Here is a 23,253-nt window from a genome sequence, read left to right on the forward strand (position 1 = left end):
AGACTTTCTTACTGTCATTTTATGACAGTGGGCTGTCGATATAATAAAAACAGTTGAAAAATGCTTTTCACAGCTCATTCAGATTGTCAATTTGCTGCTATGTGTGTATTGTCAAAGGCGCAGAGGGCATTGTACTAGATTTTGCAGTCCATTCCACTTTCCACTTGAATGTTATCTCCAGTGCCCATAAAAAAACAAGAGACAATGAAATGAGGTTATTCTCCAGTGTCGAAGACAAGCCCTGTTTGGATGTAGGAGCTGATTTGATGGACTCTCCCTCTCCCACCAGCCGATGTGGTGGAGAGAAGAGAGGGCCTGTTTGGATATGCATCACAAAGGCTTCCTGCAGTATTGATCTGCAGTGGGTTAAGGCAGTCTATCAGCAAATGTCCCTCTCTGGGAAAAATAACAGCTGATTAAAAGCACACAGCAGCCTGGCAGAAGGCTGCTGATGGCTGGTTATCTCAGCCCAAAGGTCAGTGTGTACAGATATAATCCACTTTCACTTAACAGCTTAATTTAAGTCACACCTCATGCAAATGCTGCCATTTGGCAGTCCCTTTATTTAAGGTTGGCTATTATTTAATAAGGTTATACGGTATTGTATAGATTTTTTTGCGCTCATGCCAACAGCATCAGGTCTTGCAGACAGGAAGTTGAAGCTCTTTGATCTTGAATTGTAGCAAGAACTTGTTTCCTTTTTCCAACCACGACACTAAAACAGGTGCACCCAGGTTTGCTGCTGATGGAAGCAGTTATATCAGCACTAGTGTGTAGAACTATCTGCTCTTAACGATACAGACCAAAATTACAAACCGTTTTCAAAACTGAGAAAAGGCACTTTAATAAATTAGAAACGTACATTTAATCAAATAACTTACAACTGTAGGGTACTGTATATTGATACATTATATAACAATACAAAATATAAACACAATTTTGCACAGTGTAAAGTTCATGGTAATCATAAAACAAACTAAATTTAAAAAACAGTATTGTCACAATAAAAATGTCATCCTTTGAAATAAATAAAACTGTGAGTTTCGCACTTCACAGACCCCAATATACAATTGTAGAAAATACATTTTCCCCAGTCTCCATAACACACACTAGCATGAAACTCAATAATGAAAAAAAAGTATAAACATAAACAAGGTGGACTAGAAAGAACCATTTCCTTTATCCTTTCCATTGTAACAACAGAATGCAGCAGTACTATGGTGGTGTTGGTGGTGGGCACTACACCTTTCCTTTAAAACAACTAAAAAAGACTAGATATTTTGCCCATGCAAATTAGAAAATCGGTTCTTGTCTTGAAAGGTATCTTATAGGTAAAGTGGAAAGGTCAGAGGTCAGTAGCGTTCCTTGGGTTCGCTGAACTTGCGTTTCTTCGACACAGAGGCCTGGACATCCTGACTGCAGGGGAACTCGAACTGCGATATCTGCTAATCAGAGAGTGACAGACAGTTTACTAACTAATGCAAGACTCTAAAATGAATAATGATTGTCAAACAATATTCTGTATACATCTAGATGGGATGGATTGAATGAGTCATATTGACTTGTTAAAAAACATGTAGGTCAGGGAACTTTTATCTTTAAAAGACAATTTGCACATTATTATCACTCCTGTGAGTAAGACTGGGGGATGAAATCTATGATGCTCGAGGGGGGGTGTCTCCCACCATTTTGTCTTCGATGGGAGAGGGCTTCTTCTTGCTGACGCTGTGCACCTCAGTCTCAGCCTTTCTCTCCTGCACACACACAGACCAAAGACAGTAAATCACAGAATGCAGGGAAGTGCTTGTGAAGCTAGTCCCATAGATATACAGTTGAAGTCGGAAGTTTACGTACACCTTAGCCAAATACATTTAAACTCAGTTTTTCACAATTCCTGACATTTAATTCAAGTAAAAATTCCCTGTCTTATGTCAGTTAGGATCACCACTTTATTTTAAGAATGTGAAATGTCAGAATAATAGTAGAGAAATTATTCATTTCAGAATGTATTTATTTCATCACATACCCAGTAGGTCAGAAGGTTACACACTCTCAATTAGTATTTGGTAGCATTGCCTTTAAATTGTTAAACTTGGGTCAAACGTTTCGGGTAGGCTTCCACAAGCTTCCCACGATACGTTGGGTGAGTTTTGGCCCATTCCTCCTGACAGACCTGGTGTAACTGAGTCAGGTTTGTAGGCCTCCTTGCTCGCACACTTTTTCAGTTCTGACCTCAAATGTTCTATAGAATTGAAGTCAGGGCTTTGTGATGGCCACTCCAATACCTTGACTTTGTTGTCCTTAAGCCATTTTGCCATAACATTGGAAGTTCAATTTTTGTTTCATCAGACCAGAGGACATTTCTCCAAAAAGTACGATCTTTGTCCCCATGTGGAAACCGTAGTCTGGCTGTTTTATGGCGGTTTTGGAGCAGAGGCTTCTTCCTTGTTGAGCGACCTTTCAGGTTATGCCAATATAGGACTCGTTTTACTGCGGACATCAATAGTTTTGTACCTGTTTCCTCCAGTATCTTCACATGGTCCTTTGCTGTTGTTCTGGGATTGATTTGCACTTTTCGCACCAAAGTACATTCATCTCTAGGAGACAGATCTCCTTCCTGAGCGGTATGACGGCTGCGTGGTCCCATGGTGTTTATACTTGCGTACTATTGTTTGTACAGATGAACGTGGTACCATTAGACATTTGGAAATTGCTCCCAAGGATGAACCAGACTTATGGAGGTCAGCAATTATTTTTTCTGAGGTCTTGGCTGATTTCTTTTGATTTTCCCATGATGTCAAGCAAAGAGGCACTGAGTTGGAAGGTAGGCCTTGAAATACATCCACAGGTACACCTTCAATTTAATCAAATGATGTCAATTAGGCTATCAGAATCTTCTAAAGACGTGACATAATATTCTGGAATTTTACAAGCTGTTTAAAGGCACAGTCAACTTAGTATATGTAAACTTCTGACCCACTGGAATTGTAATATTGAATTATAAGTGAAATAATTTGTCTGTAAACAATTGTTGGAAAAATGACTTGTGTCATGCACAAAGTAGATGTCTTAACCGACTTGCCAAAACTAGTTTGTTAACAAGAAATTTGTGGAGTGGTTGAAAATCAAGTATTAATGACGCCAACCTAAGTGTATTTAAACTTCCGACTTCAACTGTACATCCTTCGTGGTCATTTTTACATTACGCTATACAAAAATGTCTTCCATTTGAACAGGGCCAGTAGGAGTTAGATAGGGTTGTATGTTTTGGGGGGCACTGACCAGGGTGGACCTGGTGACGCGTCCGCTCCTGGTGACGCGTCCGCTCCTGGTCCTCTTAATGGCCACTTCCAGGTCAGATGTCCTCTTTACCAAAGTGTCCATCTGAGACAGACCGGTCAATCAAGCGACAGACCATTACCTTCACAACTGGAGCAGTACCTATATTACTTTATATTCATACAGTACTATCCCACCTATATATTTGTATTGTTCTGTATTTGCATTTGCTTGATACAAAGGCCTATCTTCATTGTGACTATGCAGAATGTACATTTTACTGTTATTTTACCTGAGAGTTCTCTGTGCTCTCCTCACACACTTCCATCTTCTCCTGGCAGTTCACCTGGACCTCTTTGAGCATCAAACATGATGAAAACACAATAAAACCAAACATGGATTTCAGACTGCATTTGACTTATTAAAAGAGAAAATAGCACTACTGTTATAATGTTCAGCAAAACTGCTTTATACTAAGATTTGAGAGAGGAGGTCCTACCGGAATTGTCCAAGTAAAGGTCGTTGTCCGGATTTTCCATTACTTTTATCATGCGAGTCTAAAAGTAGAAACCCCATTAAAAATGTTATAGACTATAGGTACATCCTATGGGATAGACAGCAACACCCCCTACTGGGTTAAAACAATAGCGCCATGCCATCGGCACCCAGTCAAATTTGCCGAGAGGCCTCAAGTCTCACCTGCTGACTGCTGATCTTGGTCACTGTCCCTTCCTCCATCTCCAGCTCCCACTTGTCCCTCATGCAGATTGGCTGCTCGTCATCTACCTACAGAGAAAAGGGGACAGCTGTTAATCAACGTGTCACCTGCCAGTCTGGTTGACATTACTCTGACTAGTTATTTCCCCCCTTTCCTTCATACCTGCTCCAGCCTTTCTCTCTCTGTGGTCACGTCCACCTTCAGGGTGTGGAAGGGAGTGACCACCTCACCCATGGTCAGGTTGACAGGCTCCTTCTCAAACTGCATGCTATCGCTGTCCCCCTCCATGAAGCCTGGGGGTTGGTAATCCTGGGGAGTGACTGAGATATATACACACATGCAAACACACACACAAACTCTTTATGTGTTAAAAAAAACATATACTTGTTATACCCTATGAAAGTTGCGCTTCAATTTTACTTCTGTACTCCGTCCGGGTTTTGTAGGCTAAGAATGGGCTTAAAATGTTTATTGTCAAATTCATAAAAACACAGTCATTTAAGATATATATTAAAGTGTTTTTGTATATATTTATATACCATATGCCGGTTTTCAACGTATTTGATGCTCAAGAAGCACGAAGCAGAAAAGTTACAACCGTTTCATTTGAACTACACACAAACTACAAATCAAAAGGCAGTAGTTGGCAACTTTCAGTGAAAAACACTCCCAGCTAATCTAATATAAAACACATAAAAAAGCCTGTAACTAACAGGTTGTTACCTTCCTGTAAGTCCTGAGCTCAAACAGGCATGCTCCAGCATGCTAACAACGCTGCAGGAGATGTAGTTCAAATGAGACTTTTCTAACTTTCGTGATGCGTCTTACTTATTCAGCTTCAAATATTTTGATAAAAGGCATCGAGTATGAGCAAATACACAATCAATACACAATTAAATACTGGGTGGTTCGAGCCCTGAATGTTGATTGGCTGAAAGCCATGGTATACCATGGGTATGACAAAACATTTATATTTACTGCTCTAATTAGGTTGGTAACCAGTTTATAATAGCATCAAGGTACAATGGGGGTTGTGCTAGGACACAGCCCTTAGCTGTGGTATATTGGCCATATGCCACACCCCCTCGGGACTTTTTGCTTAAATATACACTCAGTATACAAAACACCTGCTCTTTCCATGACATATACTGACCAGGTGAAAGCTATGATGCCTTACTGTCACTTGTTAAATTCCCTTCAATCAATGTAGATGAAGGGAGGGTGACAGGTTAAATGAAGGATTTTGAAGCCTTGAGACAATTGAGACATGGATTGTGTATGTGTGCCATTCAGAGGGTGAATAGAAAAGACAAAAGATTGAAGTGCCTTTGAATGGAGTATGGTAGTAGGTGCCAGGCACACCGGTTTGTGTCAAGAACTGTAATGCTGTTTCCATGGGTATTAAGAATGGTCCAATTGGGCCTCCCGGGTGGCGCAGTGGTTAAGGACTCCACCAGAGACTCTGGGTTCACACCCAGGCTCTGTCATAACCGACCGCGACCGGAGGTCCGTGGGGCAACGCACAATTTGCCTAGCGTCGTCCGGGTTTGGCCGGTAGGGAAATCCTTGTCTCATTGTGCACCAGCGACCCCTGTGGCGGGCCGGGCGCAGTGCGCGCTAACCAAGGTTGCCAGGTGCACGGTGTTTCCTCCGACACATTGATGCTGCAGGCTTCCGGGTTGGATGGCACTGTGTTAAGAAGCAGTGTGGCTTGGTTGTGTATTGGAGGACGCATGACTTTCAACCTTCATCTCTCCCAAGACCGTACGGGAGTTGTAGTGATGAGACAAGATAGTAGCTCTAAAAAAAAACTATTGGATACCATGAAAAAGGGGTAAAAAAATTACAATTTAAAAATGGTCCACCACGCAAAGAACATCCAGCCAACTTGACACAATTGTGGGAAGCATTGGAGTCAACATGGGCCAGCATACCCGTGGAATGCTTTTGACACCTTGTAGAGTCCATGCCCCAATGATTTGAGGCTGTTCTGAGGTCAATGGGGTGTTCCTAATGTTTGGTGTAATTAAATTAATTTGATCATATAATCTTGGAGCCCATTTAAAAGACCCAGGACATTACCCTGGAAGTTTGATGTCACTTGCGCAGCATACTGCGTCACATCATCCCCATCATTGTGTGGTCTTTACCGTCGTCGTAGTAAGAGAGTTTCATGTTGAGACAGACATTGTCTGGCAGAGGACCCAGGTTCTGCATCAGTGTGTAGAGTTTACGCACCAAGAGGATGCTGGACTTTTTTGTGTTGCTGCAAGCCATCTTTCCCAGATTCTTGCTGTTTTTGCTAAAACAAGAATAAATGTAAACATTTTTAGACAATTAAAAGTTTCTTTCTTCAATGTTTCTCAATGAAATTCTACCATGTTATCATTATGTTATACACATTAGGGTTGAATATTTTCCTGGTATTTTACAAATGTTCCATCCCGAGAATAAATCACTTTTGTGAAGCCGGTAATTCCTGCCAAAACCGGATGTGTCATTCAAAAGCATTACAAAGCATATAATTAGACCTATGTTTGGATTTTATTATAGCTTTGATCGAAAATTCATGCCTGATGCAACCTAAACCTGATTAAATAAATTTGATGAGCCCTACATTAAAGACATTTAATGAGCCCAAGCCCAAAAACGCCCAAATGATTGTACCGTTATCCATTACATAAGACAGAAAAACATAAAAGCACATAGATGTAGCTAGCTATATGCTATCTTTGGTAAATAAATTAAACAAGCTCCAGTAATCTTTTTGAGTGTGAACTGTATTACTCTACTGCATTGTTTGCACTGTATTATATGGGCTGGAATTACGCACCTTGTTCAAACAATGATAAAGCAGGGAGAGAACATGTGATTCTGGTGCAGCACATGCAGCCTACAAAGTTACAAGTATAGGCTAGTGAATTTGATTGACATTTTTCATATTTCCCCTAATGTTATTAGCCTACCTCCTCTTTCTCGCTCTCGTGTTGCTTCATTCCTTCCTTGCTTTCAACAGTTAAATGAAATAAGTGTTGTTGTCCTTATCTTCATCATTCTAATGACATGCTTGAATAATATAGGACTAGAATGAGATGCAAAAGCCTTTCCCTTCTCTTCACGAGGATTGGATGGTTATGGGTCTGCATAATTAACTGCTATAGCCTACCCCCATCCCGCATTCGCTCTTCTTTCAAACTACCCAAGAGTTCTATTAGCTGCTGTATTTAACATTCGGCAAACAAGAGCTTGTGTCCCTCTTCGAATAGTCTATTGGTATAAGAAATACAAAAAACAACATTTCCAGCAAGCTATTCTAGTCTAGCTTTTCCTGCATGGGACTCCAAGAGCTAAGGAACATTTTTTACAGAGTCCAACAGAGCACAGGTGCTTGTGTATTGCGCAAGAGACCGAGGATATACGTTAGAAACTTATTATGCATTACCCGTCATTCATTACATAAATATAAGAATAATACTGCATTTGGATTTATTTCCTGAAAGAGGTAGGTTAGCACATCTAGAGTGCATTCGAGAATTTTTCAGACCCCTTGAGTTCACTTCTTTTTTCCCTCATCAATCTACGCACAATACCCCATAATGACAAAGCGAAAACAGTTTTATTTAAATTTTGGCAAACTTATTAGAAACCCCCCCCAGAAATACCTTATTTACATAAGTATTCAGACCCTTTGCCATGAAACTTGAAATTGAGCTCAGGTGCATCCTGTTTCCATTGATCATCCTTGAGATGTTTCTACAACTTGATTGGAGTTCACCTGTGGTAAATTCAAGTGATTGGACATGATTTGGAAATGCAAACACCTGCCAATATAAGGTCCCACAGTTAACAGTGCATGTCAGAGCAAAAACCAAGCCATGAGGTCGAAGGAATTGTCCGTAGAGTTCCTGAGACAGGATTGTGTCTGTTCCGAGACAGGATTGTGGCACAGATCTGGGGAAGGGTACCAAAACATTTCAACAGCATTAAAGGTCCCCAAGAAGACAATATCATTCTTAAATGGAAGAAGTTTGGAACCACCAAGACTCTTCCTAGAGCTGGCCACGCAGCCAAACTAAGCAATCGAGGGAGAAGGGCCTTGGTCAGGGAGGTGACCAAGAACCCGATAGTCACTCCAGAGTTAGTCTTTGGAGATGGGAGAGCCTTCCAGAAGGACAACCATCTCTGCAGCACTCCACCTATCAGGCCTTTGTGGTAGAGTGGCCAGATGGAAGCCATTCCTCAGTAAAAGGCACATGACAGCCCGCTTGAAGTTTGCCAAAAGGCCCCTAAAGTCTCTCAGACCATGACAAACAAGATTCTCTGGTCTGATGAAACCAAGATTGAACTCTTTGGCCTGAATGCCAACCGTAACGTCTGCAGGAAACATGGCACCATCCCTACGGTGAAGCATGGTGGTGGCAGCATCATGCTGTGGGGATGTTTGTCTGCGGCAGGGACTGGGAGACTAGTCAGGATCGAGGGAAAGATGAACGGAACAAAGTACGGAGAGATCCTTGAAGAAATCCTGCTCCAGAATGCTCAGGACCTCAGATTGGGGGCGAAAGTTCAAATCGAATCAAATCCTATTAGTAACATGTGCCTAATAAAACAGGTGTAGACCTTACAGTGAAATGCTTACTTATGAGCCCCTAACCAACAATGCAGTTTAAAAAAAATACGGATAAGAATAAGAAATAAAAGTAACAAGTAATTAAAGAGCAGCAGAAAAATAACAATAGCGAGACAATATACAGGGGGGTACCGGTACAGAGTCATTGTGCGAGGGCACTGGTTAGTTTCCCCCCCCCCACCGCAATTGGAGGTAGTTACAGTCTTGTCTCATCGCTGCAACTCCCGTACGGACTCGGGAGAGGCGAAGGTCGAGAGCCATGCGTCCTCCGAAACACAACCCAACCAAGCCGCACTGCTTCTTGACACAATGCCCCGGAAGCCAGCTGCACCAATGTGTCGGAGGAAACACCATACACCTGGCGACCATGTCAGCGCGCACTGCGCCTGGCCCGCCACAGGAATCGCTAGTGCGTGATGAGACAAGGTTATCCCTTCCGGCCAAACCCTCCCCTATCCCGGACGACGATGGGCCAATTGTGCGCCGCCCCATGGGTCTCCCGGTCGTGGCCGGCTACGACAGAGCCTGGACTCGAACCCAGAATCTCTAGTGGCACAGCTAGACCACTACTACAGCGCCTTAGACTACTACGCCACTCGGGAGGCATGGGCACTGGTTAGTTGAGGTAATATGTACATGCAGGTGGAGTTATTAAAGTGACTATGGATAGATGATAACAACAGAGAGTAGCAGCGGAGTAAGAGAGGAGGGGGGGCAATGCAAATAGTCTGGGTAGCCATTTGATTAGATGTTCAGGAGTCTTATGGCTTGGGGGTAGAGGCTGTGTAGAAGATGTCGAGACTTGGCGCTCCAGTACCACTTGCTGTGCAGTAGCAGAGAGAACAGTCTATAACTGGGATGACTGGAGTCTTTGACAATTTTTAGGGTCTTCCTCTGACACTGCCTGGTATAGAGGTCCTGGATGGCAGGGAGCTTGGCCCCAGTGAGGTACTGGGCCATTCGCACTACCCTCTGTAGTGCCTTGCGGTTGGAGGCCGAGCAGTTGCCATACCAGGCAGTGATGCAACCAGTCAGGATGCTCTCGATGGTGGGGCTGGAGAACCTTTTGAGGATCTGAGGACCCATGCCAAATCCCTTAAGTCTCCTGAGGGGTGAGTAGGTTTTGTCGTGCCCTCTTCATGACTATCTTGGTGTGCTTGGAACATGTTAGTTTGTTGGTGAAGCTCTCAACCTGCTCCGCTGCAGCTCTGTCGTCCCTAAGCACACAGCTAAGACAACGCAGGATTGGCTTCAGGACAAGTCTCTGAATGTCCTTGAGTGGCCCAGCCAAAGCCTGGACTTGAGCCAGATCGAACATCTCTGGAGAGACCTCAAAATGGCTATGCAGCGACGCTCTCCGTCCAACTTAACAGAACTTGACAAGATCTGCAGAGAAGAATGGGAGAAACTCCCCAAATACAGGTGTGCCAAGCTTGTAGTGTCATACCCAAGAAGACTCGAGACTGTAATAGCTGTCAAAGGTGCTTCAACAAAGTATTGAGCAAAGGTTCTGAATACTTACAGTTGAAGTCGTAGGTTGACATACAGTTAGGTTGGAATCATTAAAAAACTTGTTTTGCAACCCCTCCACAAATTTCTTGTTCACAAACTAGTTTTGTCAAGTCGGATAGGAATCCTACTTTGTGCATGACACGAGTAATCTTTCCAACAATTGATTACAGACAGATTATTTCACTTATAATTCACTGTATCACAATTTCAGTGGGTCAGAAATTTGAATACACTAAGTTGACAGTGCCTTTAAACAGCTTGGAAAATTCCACAAAATTATGTCATGGCTTTAGAAGCTTCTGATAGGCTAATTGACATCAATTGAGTCAATTGGAGGTGTACCTGTGGATGTATTTCAAGGCCTACCTTCAAACTCAGTGCCTCTTTGCTTGACATCATGGGAAAATCAAAAGAAATCAGCCAAGGCCTCAGAAAAAGAATAGTTGACCTCCACAAGTCTGGTTCTTCCTTGGGAGCAATTTCCAAACGCCTGCAGGTACCATGTTCATCTGTACAAACAATAGTACGCAAGCATAAACACCATGGGACCACGCAGCCGTCATTACGCTCAGGAAGGAGACGCGTTCAATCTCCTAGAGATGAACGTACTTTGGTGCGAAAAGTGCAAATCAATCCCAGAAGAACAGCTAAGGACCTTGTGAAGATGCTGGAGGAAACAGGTACAAAAGTATCGATATCCACAGTAAAATTAGTCCTATATCGACATAACCTGAAAGGCCGCTCAGCAAGGAAGAAGCCACTGCTCCAAAACCACCATAAAAAAGCCAGACTACGGTATGCAACTGTACATGGGGACAAAGATCGTACTTTTTGGAGAAATGTCCTCTGGTCTGATGAAATAAAAATAGAACTGTTTGGCCATAATGACCATCGTAATGTTTGGAGGAAAAAGGGGAAGGCTTGCAAGCCGAAGAACACCGTCACAACCGTGAAGCACGGGGATGGCAGCATCATGTTGTGGGGGTGCTTTGCTGCAGGAGTGGCAGGTGCACTTCACAAAATAGAAGGCATCATGAGGCAGGAAAATTATGTGGATATATTGAAGCAACATTTCAAGACATCAGTCAGGAAGTTAAAGCTTGGTAGCAAATGGGTCTTCCAAATGGACAATGACCCCAAGCATACTTCCAAGGTTGTGGCAAAATGGCTTAAGGACAACAAAGTCAAGGTATTGAAATGGCCATCACAAAGCCCTGACCTCAATCGTAGAGAACGTTTGTGGGCATAACTGAAAAAGCATGTAGGAGCAAGAAGGCCTACAAACCTGACTCAGTTACACCAGCTCTCTCAGGAAGAATGGGCCAAATTAAACAATTTAAAGGTAATGCTACCAAATAATAATTGAGCGTATGTAAACTTCTGCCCCACTGGGAATGTGATGAAGGAAATAAAAGCTAAAATGAATAATTTCTCTACTATTATTCTGACATTTCACATTCTTAAAATAAAGTGGTGATCCTAACTGACCTAAAACTGAATTTTTACTGGGATTAAATGTCAGGAATTGAGTTTAAATGTATTTGGCAAAGGTGTATGTAAACTTCCGACTTCAACTGTATGTAAATGTGATATTTCCTGCCTGTACTTTAGCCTATCGGATTTCCTGTTGTCAACCTATTGCCTGATCCCCTGGACGACGTTACTAGCCTTTTCCCTGCCTGTACTGTTGCCTTTTTTGGACCCCCTGTGTATGACATTCTGCCTGCCCCTGGACCCAGCTACCTGCCTCCTCCTGTGGTCCTTTACAAATAAACACCTGCTGCGCCCTGCGCTTGAAACCAGCTGTCTCCCGTTGTGTTCATTACAGTTCTAAATACTTTCCAAATGCACTGTATATATAGGCCTATATATATCAATTTTGAACACGATTATCTATTTTGGATGCAATTTGAATGGAATTGATGGAGAGAGAGAAAGACAGTGAGAAAGTGTTCACTCATGCACTGATTTAAAGAAACGATATAGGAGTGTTTTAAACTCTGCAATCAAAAAAATATATAACTTTACAATACAAAAATAAGGTGATCCCCGAATGCCAGATGGTGATGTTCAAAATTAGATGCTGCAGCAAATGTAGGTCTACCGATCACAATAAAAAAAAGTTACCAAGGGAAGGTCGACATACTGAGATGGGCTGTCGGTTCCCACCCTGAGAGTTGATGATTCATTATGCAGTGACCGGAGGGACAGAATCCAGATTTAGACATTATATATAATTTAACAGTTCCATTTCACGTCATGCTGTTCACATAAATAATTTATTATAATTTACTGGTTTCTCAGTTATTTATCCTGGGAAAAGGGAGTGTTTTTTTGCAGTAAATCTCAGTAACCTGGTTCCTGCCATTCAACCCTAATACACATTCACAAAGCTATACCTTTCAAAGTCAATTTTGGGTCCCTTTGCAGTGTATTGGACTTTGAACTGGTAGCATTCAGTAACCTTCTGCAAATCGCAAAGAAAGACCAGTGTCACAATGAGAAAATAAATATACTGTAGTTTGTTCTAGTGCAAAGAATCAAAGCATTACTATGATCGATACCTATGGGGTTAAAAAAATGTCTATTACCTTTGGATTATCTGGGTCTGTGTATATCTATAGAAAGTGGAAGGATACAAACTTTAGCAACTGAAAATGCTTTATATGCTGAAGAAAATATTTGATGAGATATACTCACAGACATAACGACCGTCCTCAACTGTTGGAATACAAGACATTCATTATATGTAATTAATTAACATTAATAACATGTAGATAATGAATAAACAACTAAATGCTTACATATTTTCTCTGAAGGGCATCAAAGCATCCCTGCATCCTGGGAGGTGTATAAAATAGTCTTAATTAATCAACCCTGAATAAATAATCTTACCAGGATAAAGGGAAAGGATTTGGCCACAGAGAAAACACTGTACTGGAATTTCCCCACTGAGGCTTGGTGGTGTATACTAACCACTGTACAATCTGACTGGCACCAGGGCAGGTGCGTTCCTCCCTGAGGATCATAACTTTCTGCTCTGTGGCATAGAGACAAGAAAGTGTAAGTCTATTTCTTGAAGATGTTGGCTAGCTACAGTATCATCATTTCAATAACAATTGAGTACATTTAAAAAGAACATAAAATGTGTTTGACCTTCAACAAATTTACTCCCATAAGCTTTTTCTGGGAAAAGACCCCTGAGATAAGTGATGCTGGAGACTGCAATTGCCAGCAGTTTCTTCACAACAATCAAGGACTGCTGCTCTGTTGAAACTACATTTGGCAGCAACTGGGTGCCCTATAAAATATAACAAACACCAAGGCAATTTGAGGATGTCTGAATAAATAGAGGCATGTAGAAATCCATAGAACATGCTAACGTTATTAGAACATGCCATTTGCTAGCTATAAAACAGCAATTCAATAGGACCAAGGTCTGGCTATGGATAGCCAGAGGTTTTACCTGAGCAGCCCGCAAACGTTGTTCACATGCCATGGTAGTAATACTAGTTGATAACAAGTTGTCAAATCTACAAAATAAAGATTCATTATAAGCCAGATAGCTAGCTATCAAGGTAAAGCTATGTTGAAATATGTAGCTAGTTAGCTAAGTACTAGTTTACACAGATAGATACAGAAATATTTTATACTAATCTGGCTGGCTAATTTAGCTAACTAGCTATCTACATTACATTTACTAGCTAACGTAGCTAGCAACAATACACACAGCCACTGATGTCACTGACTTTACTCTACAACCTATTGTGATTAGTATGAAATTGCATAGCTCACATAGCTAGCTATTACTACCTAGATAGAGCGCAGTCACACGACCTGTTTTTTGGTTAAAAAATAACTACCAAAAACAAGTGAGCTAGCAAGGCAGACCGAATTTACTAAGAAACTGTTGGATGTTGGGTCGAACTCGCGCCAGACGCACAGTTACCCGCCAAAAAGGACAGCTAAAGTAGCCAATCAGAGGGCAGCCTTAGATAACGTACATTTTCTTGCCACCACAACATACATTGCGTGAATAGAGATATCAAAGGTAGTGATATGTCCTGGCCGAGGTAAACATCAGTTTTAAATGAAGGTGTTTATGTTGCGGCACTGTATGGAATTTGCTCTGTTGTTGGTGTAGTTTGATGCAACGCTGCGCACAAATTGAATATCCGCACTCTATTGGACACAGCCCTGTCAATCAGCATTTCTCTACGAGTAGTTTCATTTCATTGGCTCTCCTGGTATCTAATACAGCGTGTTTCCTTATACAATTGGTTACTGTATATGTCTGTCACAAATGGCAAACCCACACGACGACGTCAGAAATTATTTAGCCTTTTTTTTTTGTCGACGAGTCTTGTTCACAAGAGGCAGGTTAGATTTGTGGAAGCTAGAGGAGCACCCCTGCATACATTCTCACCTGCGTTTTCAAGCAAATCGGACTTCCACTCCATTATCGCTGCGTAATGTCGTCTGAAAATCTATCAGATACTCAAATGGAATATGAGGATGAAAAACAGGTGGGTTTAATATCATGACTCTATCTTGAGTTTGTCAGTTAGCTATAACGCTAGCTCTGTTTGTTGTAACGCGTTACAAGTAACGTGTTTGAATTGATTGCTAGCTAGTTAGCTTTCGTTATGGCATCAAACCTGTAAACATCTCTTTTACCAACAATGACAGTGTTAATAAATGTTTTGGAAAGGTTTTGAGTAAGATGTACTTGGCTCCCGATAATCAATCATAACATAGGTACTGTATTAGTGAGTTATTTATTGAGTTTTCCCTTGTGCCATTGGCTCGCTGTTCAATAGGTTATGAGATATGCCTGGGCCTCATTGGTCTATCCTGACACAGCAGTAGTTGAGGTTGAGTCTACCGGCGTTCGATCCTGTCATGCAAACAATAATATTGTAGCCTATCCTTTGAAATGTTTTTTTTTTTTTTATGGAAACCTGGGTTAATCATCACAGTCACTTATGTGCTAGCTGATCAGTCACACAAATCTTATAAAGATGTAAAAGCTAGATCTATTGATTCATACTCGTTTTCAGTCCCATATACTTTGTGAATGTTATTTAAAGTGTGGCACTGATATTAGGCTTAGCTGTATATATTATAGGCCTATCTATATCAATATGTGACATCTATCAAATGGAGTACATTTGAAAAGGCACCTGTACAGGCAGCATCCTGAGTGGATGCTGGTGAAGGTCAGAGGTCTATTGACAAACAAACTGGTCATATCAATATGCATTGACTAGCATGTCTACATAGGGAAGTTACTGATGCTATACTTTCTTATCAATGATAATGGATGCTAATAATACAATGGTATTTTGATACAATGACAAGAAGAGAAACCGGTCATGTGAGAAAATATAATTTCATGGTAGCTAGCTACTATGGGTCTAGTCTAGCAGTTTGGAACTGTTTGAGGGAGTGGAAAGTATCTGGTCCACTCTTACATTTTCCCTCATTGGGCCTGAATATAGTAACCTTTACATTTTTGTTATGGATCCAATTGAATCAGTAACAGAATCTGTAAATTGGATTCTCTACCCTGAGCCACTTATTGTCCCTGCCCCTGCTAGCTTTGCGTTCACTGTCCTCTACATTGAATGGCAGATATTCTCATGTACTTAAATTGCAGTGTTTTGTGGGTTTCTCAATGTTTTCTTAGCTTTATTTAGCCAGATAAGTCACAATGTGTTGTAAGTTAACAATGGGCAATTCCATGTTAACAGTGATGCTGAGACTCATATGTTTCCAATTAAAATGTATGCCAAACAAAAAAACAATGATTGCACAGTTAAAAAAGCATTCATCCACAATGACTACTTTTTAAGTTTCCACAAAAAAATGGACAAAAACACATTTACTTGAAGAACAATGCAGATACAAACAGTATGATGGGTTGTGTTTGTGCTGTAATTCTGTTACCAAACTTTGCATCTGCACTGTTCTGTAAGTACATGGGTTTTTTTATAAAAGAAATGTGGAAATTGTTGAAAGTAGTCCTTCTGCATAGAGTTGTATGGTTTATTTAACTTTGCAATCATTGGTTTTTGTTTGACATTGTAAAGTTAAAAATCAGTCTCAGCTTCACTCTGTTACTGTGGAATTGCCCCAATAGAGAATGTTTTGCTTACTTCTGCTCAGAGTCTATCTGGACTGTGGGCAATAACAAGGTGTGTCTTGTTAACCCACTTTTCACTGGCATCTGTCCATGGACTCCACACTGGCAGTAAAGGGTAAACCAGTTTGTCTAGTGCAGGAGTTGCCTCCAGTAAATCATAGGCTTGCATCTTACAAAAAGCTTTAGCATGAAGGTGTCATGTGAAAACTAGAACCACTCTGCAAGCTCTGTGTACCTAGACTTTGGTCAGCAATTACTCAAAGCCCGTTTCTGTATAATATTTTTTTTCAATAACCATAAAGTAAGGCCACACTTGGCTTGTACATATTTTCAGACAAATGGCTTTATGAGGGGAAAATAATTTGTTTTTATGGCACCAATAACATGTTAGTGATGGGGAAACTGGTAACAAAGCTGTTTTGTCCACATCAGCTGAAGAAAAGTGTGTGAGAGGGGGAAATAATGGATTTGAACTGCTTTCTCGTCACATAATTCTTACTCAATCATAACACTCGTCTTCTGTGTGAGTTGTTCATCGCAGGCAACCATGAGGGCGTGAGAGATAGTGTTGCAGGAGAGCATGCAGAGAGTGACTCATACTATGAAGACGCTTCAACTCATTTTCATTGCGTGTGCCCACTTCACAGCTGAATATTAGTAGGGTTCGGCTATATGATTCAGATGCAATCCTTTCTGAAGAGCACAGTGCCAGCCCAGTAACCTAGTTGTTTTGTCATCATCAGACCATCTTATAACCTTCTTATTCGTTTTAATTTCACAAGTTCAGTGAAATGTCCTTGTAACCACAAACCCCAACAATGCTGTAATCAATAACAATGTAATATGAAAAATAATATAGGGTAGAACACAAACACACAAGAAATGGAAATAAGAACACGAGGAAGTAAGCATAATATATACAGGATCAGTCGGTTCCAGTACCATATTTACATTGTGCAGGGATACTGGAGTGATAGAGGTAGATAATTGTAGAGGTAAGGTGACAAGGCATCAGGACATGTTACTGCATATCACAAAGCGTTGGACAGTTAAATGGAGAATGTCTATTTTAAAAGCCTTTGCTTGTTCTTCTCTGCGCATCATGGCTGACATTATGATGACGCATATATAGGTGTAGGCTACATAGGCTTATTGTTTTAGATGTTTCTCCTCTTTAGCTAAATTCCTTGCACGTAGCAAGTAGTACCCATATGACGGCACATCAAAATGTTTTCTTTGTCTGGACAGGACTCTCAGGAAAAGAATGCCAACCTTGTGAAGGGTGAAGAGGTCAAGCTGAAGGCCAAGTACCCCGGCTTGGGCCAGAAGCCTGGAGGCTCCGACTTCCTCATGAAGAGGCTACAGAAAGGGGTAGGTGGAACGTTTCTCCCGGCGAGCCACAGATAATGCATGCTTTTGATTCAACATGTTAGTGACGTGCTAGGCTGGAGCAAATGCCTACAGACCCTAGTTGACCACTAGACTAGGAAATCGCATAGGCTTAGAATATTCTTCTTTAAGACGTATCGATACGTTCTGCATTCATGAGGATCTCAGATTGCCTTGGTGTGCCTGTGGCAGTAGCTATGTTCCAATTTACTTGTCCAGTGATACTATTATTATTTTTTGTCCACATTTTATAAAGTTCACAAAGAAAATAGATGTGACAATTACCTTCTACGGTTTATTTCCATATAACTATCTTATGTCATTAAAAACAGCTATACTTAATGACCTCGCACCTATAAAAAAATATATACTGAAAACCTAGTGTCAACTAACAATATAGTGGTTGAGGTGTTTCCATTACCCATTTAGGCAAATTGTCGTCAATCTATTAAAGAGCCTTCTCTATGCCCTCCTACATACAGTGGGCAAAAAAGTATTTAGTCAGCCACCAATTGTGCAAGTTCTCCCACTTGAAAAGATGAGGCCTGTAATTTTCATCATAGGTTCACTTCAACTATGACAGACAAAAAAATCCAGAAAATCACATTGTAGGATTTTTAATGAATTTATTTGCAAATTATGGTGGAAAATAAGTATTTGGTCAATAACAAAAGTTTATCTCAATACTTTGTCATTGCCAACAAAGGGTATATAACAGAGGTCAAATGTTTTCTGTAAGTCTTCACAAGGTTTTCACACACTGTTGCTGATATTTTGGCCCATTCCTCCATGCAGATCTCCTCTAGAGCAGTGACGTTTTGGGGCTGTTGCTGGGCAACACTTTCAACTCCCTCCAAATATTTTCTATGGGGTTGAGATCTGGAGACTGGCTACGCCATTCCAGGACCTTGAAATGCTTCTTACGAAGCCACTCCTTCGTTGCCCGGGTGGTGTGTTTGGGATCATTGTCATGCTGAAAGACCCAGCCACGTTTCATCTTCAATGCCCTTGCTGATGGAAGGAGGTTTTCACTCAAAATCTCACGATACATGGCCCCATTCATTCTTTCCTTTACATGGATCAGTCGTCCTGGTCCCTTTGCAGAAAAACAGCCCCAAAACATGTTTCCACCCCCATGCTTCACAGTAGGTATGGTGTTCTTTGGATGCAACTCAGCATTCTTTGTCCTCCAAACATGATGAGTTGTGTTTTTACTGACCATATGATATTTTACTGGTTTTTACTGGTTTCATCTGACCATATGACATTCTCCCAATCTTCTTCTGGATCATCCAAATGCTCTCTAGCAAACTGGGTGAGATCTTGCATGGAGCCCCAGATTGAGGGAGATTATCAGTGGTCTTGTATGTCTTCCATTTCCTAATAATTGCTCCCACAGTTGTTTTCTTCAAACCAAGCTGCTCACCTATTGCAGATTCAGTCTTCCCAGCCTGGTGCAGGTCTACAATTTTGTTTCTGGTGTCCTTTGACAGATCTTTGGTCTGGGCCATAGTGGAGTTTGGAGTGTGACTGAGGTTGTGGACGTGTCTTTTATACTGATAACAAGTTCAAACAGGTGCCATTAATACAGGTAACGAGTGGAGGGCAGAGGAGCCTCTTCAAAAAGAAGTTACAGGTCTGTGAGAGCCAGAAATCTTGCTTGTTTGTAGGTGACCAAATACTTATTTTCCACCATAATTTGCAAATAAATTCATTAAAAATCCTACAATGTGATTTTCTGGATTTTTTTTCTTCTCATTTTGTCTGTCATAGTTGAAGTGTAGCGATGATGAAAATTACAGGCCTCATCTTTTTAAGTGGGAGAACTTGCACAATTGGTGGCTGACTAAATACTTTTTTACCCCACTGTATCTGTTTCATGTCTCGGGTATAGCCAGGGAAAGCCAGCATCCATAGAATGCAATAATTGACTAATATTTCCATATTCTAATAATTCTCATGTATCGTCAATGTATCGCCATGGTGAAACTTGCACTCCTGTAAATCTGAAATAATTGGATGTTGAAACTTGCATCCAGCCAACCAGAAAAGCAAGGTGAAGCAATTTAGGCATTCTTGAAAGTCAGGACAATCCTTGTCCTGCGAAGAAACATTATTTTTATAGTTGAATAAATGGATTTTGCAAGCAGTAGGCATTTAGAGTTAAATGTGGATTGGAGTTTTATAGTTACCTGTCACCTGTACCTTCAAAATGATTCGACAATCACAATTTATTCCAAAAACATTGTTTCCATTTATCATTTGTCGCAATAAAGTTAGACAAAAGAAAATCCACTGTTGAATGGATAAAAATGTTGTCGATCTTTAGAACGTTTCTCCTATATGACACGTTGCAAAGATTTTTTTTGGGCGAGATTGCTTTTGGTGAATAAACCGGCGTCAATGGAAACCTGCCAATTAACTTTAACTAGCAGATCTACTCCAGACAACCTGAATTGAATTCCTTCTTTCTTGCCCCCACCTAGCAAAAATACTTTGACTCAGGTGACTACAACATGGCCAAGGCCAAGATGAAGAACAAACAGCTGCCCGTGGCGGGCCCTGACAAGAACCTCGTCACAGGGGACCACATTCCCACACCACAGGACCTGCCCCAGAGGAGGTCCTCCTTGGTGACCAGCAAACTAGCAGGCTAGCCTAGCCTCCACCCATTCACCAGGCCCCCAGCTAACGTTCCTCACCTGTCCCCCAACAATGCCCGCCCCTAGTCATCTCCAGGCTCCACTTGGCTTTAACATATCGGGGAGAGCTGTGAAAGTCAGTACATATTGCTTGTATGTGGGTAGGGTGGGGAGGTGAGCTGGGACCTTTTCTACCATCTCTCCACACAGCTCTGCCCTCTGCGCACTCTGCTCTACCGCCTCCCTTATGTCTTGGTTTGGTGTTCAGAGGTACATAAAGTAGATGTGCCATCGGGGAGGCTGAGTTTAATGCACTTTGTATTATGTACAGTTCGTTTTTGCATCCCGAACGACACCAAAATTTATTGTTGACGAGGGAGTTAGGAACCATGATCGCTCCACATTTTTCGATGTTGTGTTCTCGTCAAAGCTGGGGGTAGATGTTTGCATATTTAGCTTGCACACCAAATCTGGGAGGGAAGGGAACCATGGTGAAGTATCCAAAGGAATGGAGTGGTAATCAGAGGGAAATGTGGAAACTGATTTGAGGTTTCCTTTATCTCATGTTTTGTCAAACAAAAATCCAAGGTCATCCACGCTGACCTGAACGAACGGATATGAAACTGCACATTTTCTGCTCATGTCGCTTTAATTCTTGACTCCCTGTTGCTCTTCTTTTTCTAAATATGCTGCATGATTGTAACAAAATGTGCAAATCTGGAGGGGTTAGACGACTCATAGGAAGTAGCAAGCAACCAAATGGAGCCCTGGAATATCCATGGTCACTCTCCACACCTTCCTTCCTTCCCTCTCAATGTTCTGACAATCCACACACTGTCTGTAGGCTGCCCATGGCGAAAGCAATGGCAAAGCAAACGAAATACCCATTTATCATTTTAAGGCTGGGAAAATAAGCAACTGTATAATACTCAAGTTAAATCTCAGTTCTGTGGCTATTACATTACATCAAAAAGCCTAAATTATTTGTAGGGGATCAATTCAGTGTATATTTCTGTATTGTGTTGAGAAATTTGACATTTGGTATGATTTGTGTCTTTATAATGGGTTGTTTGTTCATTGTCATGCATTATCCATTTACTACAATCTGGCTCTTCACTGTTAATGGCAGCTCCTGTTGAGAAACTCTTCCAGTAACAGAAGATTACTGCCTAGTTCCCAATTACATTAGTTGCTAAACCTCTCCTCGGTCTCTCCTTCAAATTCAATGTAGCAGGAGCCTCAATGCGTACTGCTAAAGCATATAGCCTCACGTATTTACATTCTAAATAAAAAAATCAGCGATGTCAGTAATGGGGTAAACAGTCGGCCACCTGATAAACATGCAGCCTGACTGGCCCCTGGCTCACACACACCTAACTGGAACACACAGCATGCTTTAGAGATATGCTCACTTGACACATGGCAAAGGGAAGGGATTTTATGACATGAGGAGAGGGGGAAAATTGTGCGTGTATTTAGTTGACCCTGCTCACACCTGTTGGGATGGCTCAACTTGCAAAATAATTATGGTCAGGGGTGTGTTAGATAAATCATACAAAAGTAAAGGCAAGTCGTCCTATCACACACTCCACACAAATGATAAAATACACACTTGATCACTCCCATCTTGGCAGCTTTTGAATATTAGACACGGACCTGTGTCAAATTGCAGGGAAGAAGATAGTGTGTTTGTCTGGGTTAGTATGAATGTGCTGCTGTTCTCTGTCCCAGCGGGTGTAAATAGACTTGGGGGTTGAGGATATTTTTTTTCTTTCTGTTGATTTCACTACTTGTAGTTCTCTGATTCAATGTTTCCTTTCTCCTGTCGGTGAATACACTACTTCTGCTTTTTCTTTTCTTTTTTACGACAGAGACCTTCATCTGTATAATATGAATGTGTAAATGCTGCTGATTCAGTCGATGACCAATCTTAAACTGAGATATTACCCTATAAAGAAAGCCTATCCCAGGATTCAAACAATTGGACCCACTCCTACCATGAATAATGTCTGCCAATTGGAGACTAACTCGCCCCTCCAGGGTTGGGGGGTATAATTCCATTTCAATTAGGATATGAATTGAAATTCTACCCATGCCCAATGCAATCCATTTTCGGAACTGGCCAGCAGGAGTTGACATTTAATTGACCTCAACTTGTTACTTGAATTTGAACAGAAAGACCGTTCAGAATCCTAAATAATTGTAGCTTGCCATTGCAGGCTTAAAAAGTGTCCTAATATAATTGGATATGCTGCTGAAATTAAGGTTGTTGAAACAACAGAGGAATTCTTGATTGCTATGTTTTTGTGCACTGTCTGGCTTTATATGGAGCAATGCAATGAGGGATATAGCAGGGTATGTTAAAATATCATGTCTCCTGTTCAACCATAATTATGTGCCAGAATGTAAACAAATGAAAATGATTTTGCTGCTTACTGAAATTGTTTTTGGTTTTGCATACAGTAAATATGTTTTAGTGTTCTCTTACATCACTACATAAGTACAACAAAAGTTTATCCTGGCCCAAGATAACTGCAGGGATATCTGGAGCACCCTTGCTCCCAATAACTGGGGGTTTACTTAAGGATATGTGTATTGTGGCGCTGGAGACAAAGCAAAAGATTGATTTTAAGAAATTAGAAAGTACATGAGTACTAATAATGTTTGTTGTGTGGAAGTAGTGGAGCAAATTTGTCAGTATTTGAAATAAACTTTTACATGAATATGAATTACTTTTTGCTATTTTCAATTATCTTCTCACATTATTGATTTGATCACCAGTGCTGGTGACGTTTACATTAGAAACCAATAACCAACCAACTGTCTCTAGCTACAGTAATCTTTACAACCACACAGGGCAGGATACCGCCACTTTATGTTGATAAATGACATAAAGTCTAGGGTCACCGTTTTATATGTTGATAAATGGGTCTATATT

General features: G+C 41.1%; 2 protein-coding genes across 3 annotated transcripts; one reads left to right on the top strand and one right to left on the bottom strand.

The window, feature by feature from the left end:
• Positions 1-836: 836 nt before the first annotated feature.
• LOC135520256 (HORMA domain-containing protein 1-like) lies at positions 837-14,262 on the bottom strand. 2 transcript variants are annotated; one of them, XM_064945667.1, is made up of 16 exons: positions 13,953-14,262; positions 13,606-13,672; positions 13,296-13,440; positions 13,116-13,179; positions 12,944-12,980; positions 12,840-12,860; positions 12,731-12,757; positions 12,539-12,606; positions 6,148-6,299; positions 4,160-4,317; positions 3,979-4,065; positions 3,779-3,836; positions 3,572-3,633; positions 3,283-3,384; positions 1,686-1,754; positions 837-1,442 (listed from the first exon to the last, which is right to left on the bottom strand). In XM_064945667.1, the coding sequence occupies exons 2-16, from the start codon at positions 13,636-13,638 to the stop codon at positions 1,353-1,355; spliced, it is 1,173 nt and encodes a 390-aa protein (XP_064801739.1). In that variant the 5' UTR covers positions 13,639-13,672; positions 13,953-14,262; the 3' UTR covers positions 837-1,352. The 2 variants fall into 2 exon arrangements, with proteins under 2 accessions (XP_064801739.1, XP_064801738.1); XM_064945666.1 differs by having other exon boundaries at positions 837-1,445.
• Positions 14,263-14,502: 240 nt separating this feature from the next.
• On the top strand, positions 14,503-23,044 carry LOC135520258 (alpha-endosulfine). The gene is made up of 3 exons (XM_064945669.1): positions 14,503-14,665; positions 17,533-17,655; positions 20,160-23,044. Exons 1-3 carry the CDS (start codon positions 14,612-14,614, stop codon positions 20,328-20,330), a joined length of 348 nt encoding a protein of 115 aa, XP_064801741.1. The 5' UTR covers positions 14,503-14,611; the 3' UTR covers positions 20,331-23,044.
• Positions 23,045-23,253: the final 209 nt, after the last annotated feature.

This window comes from Oncorhynchus masou, chromosome 29, assembly GCF_036934945.1.
Source record: "Oncorhynchus masou masou isolate Uvic2021 chromosome 29, UVic_Omas_1.1, whole genome shotgun sequence".
Classification (NCBI taxonomy): domain Eukaryota; kingdom Metazoa; phylum Chordata; class Actinopteri; order Salmoniformes; family Salmonidae; genus Oncorhynchus; species Oncorhynchus masou.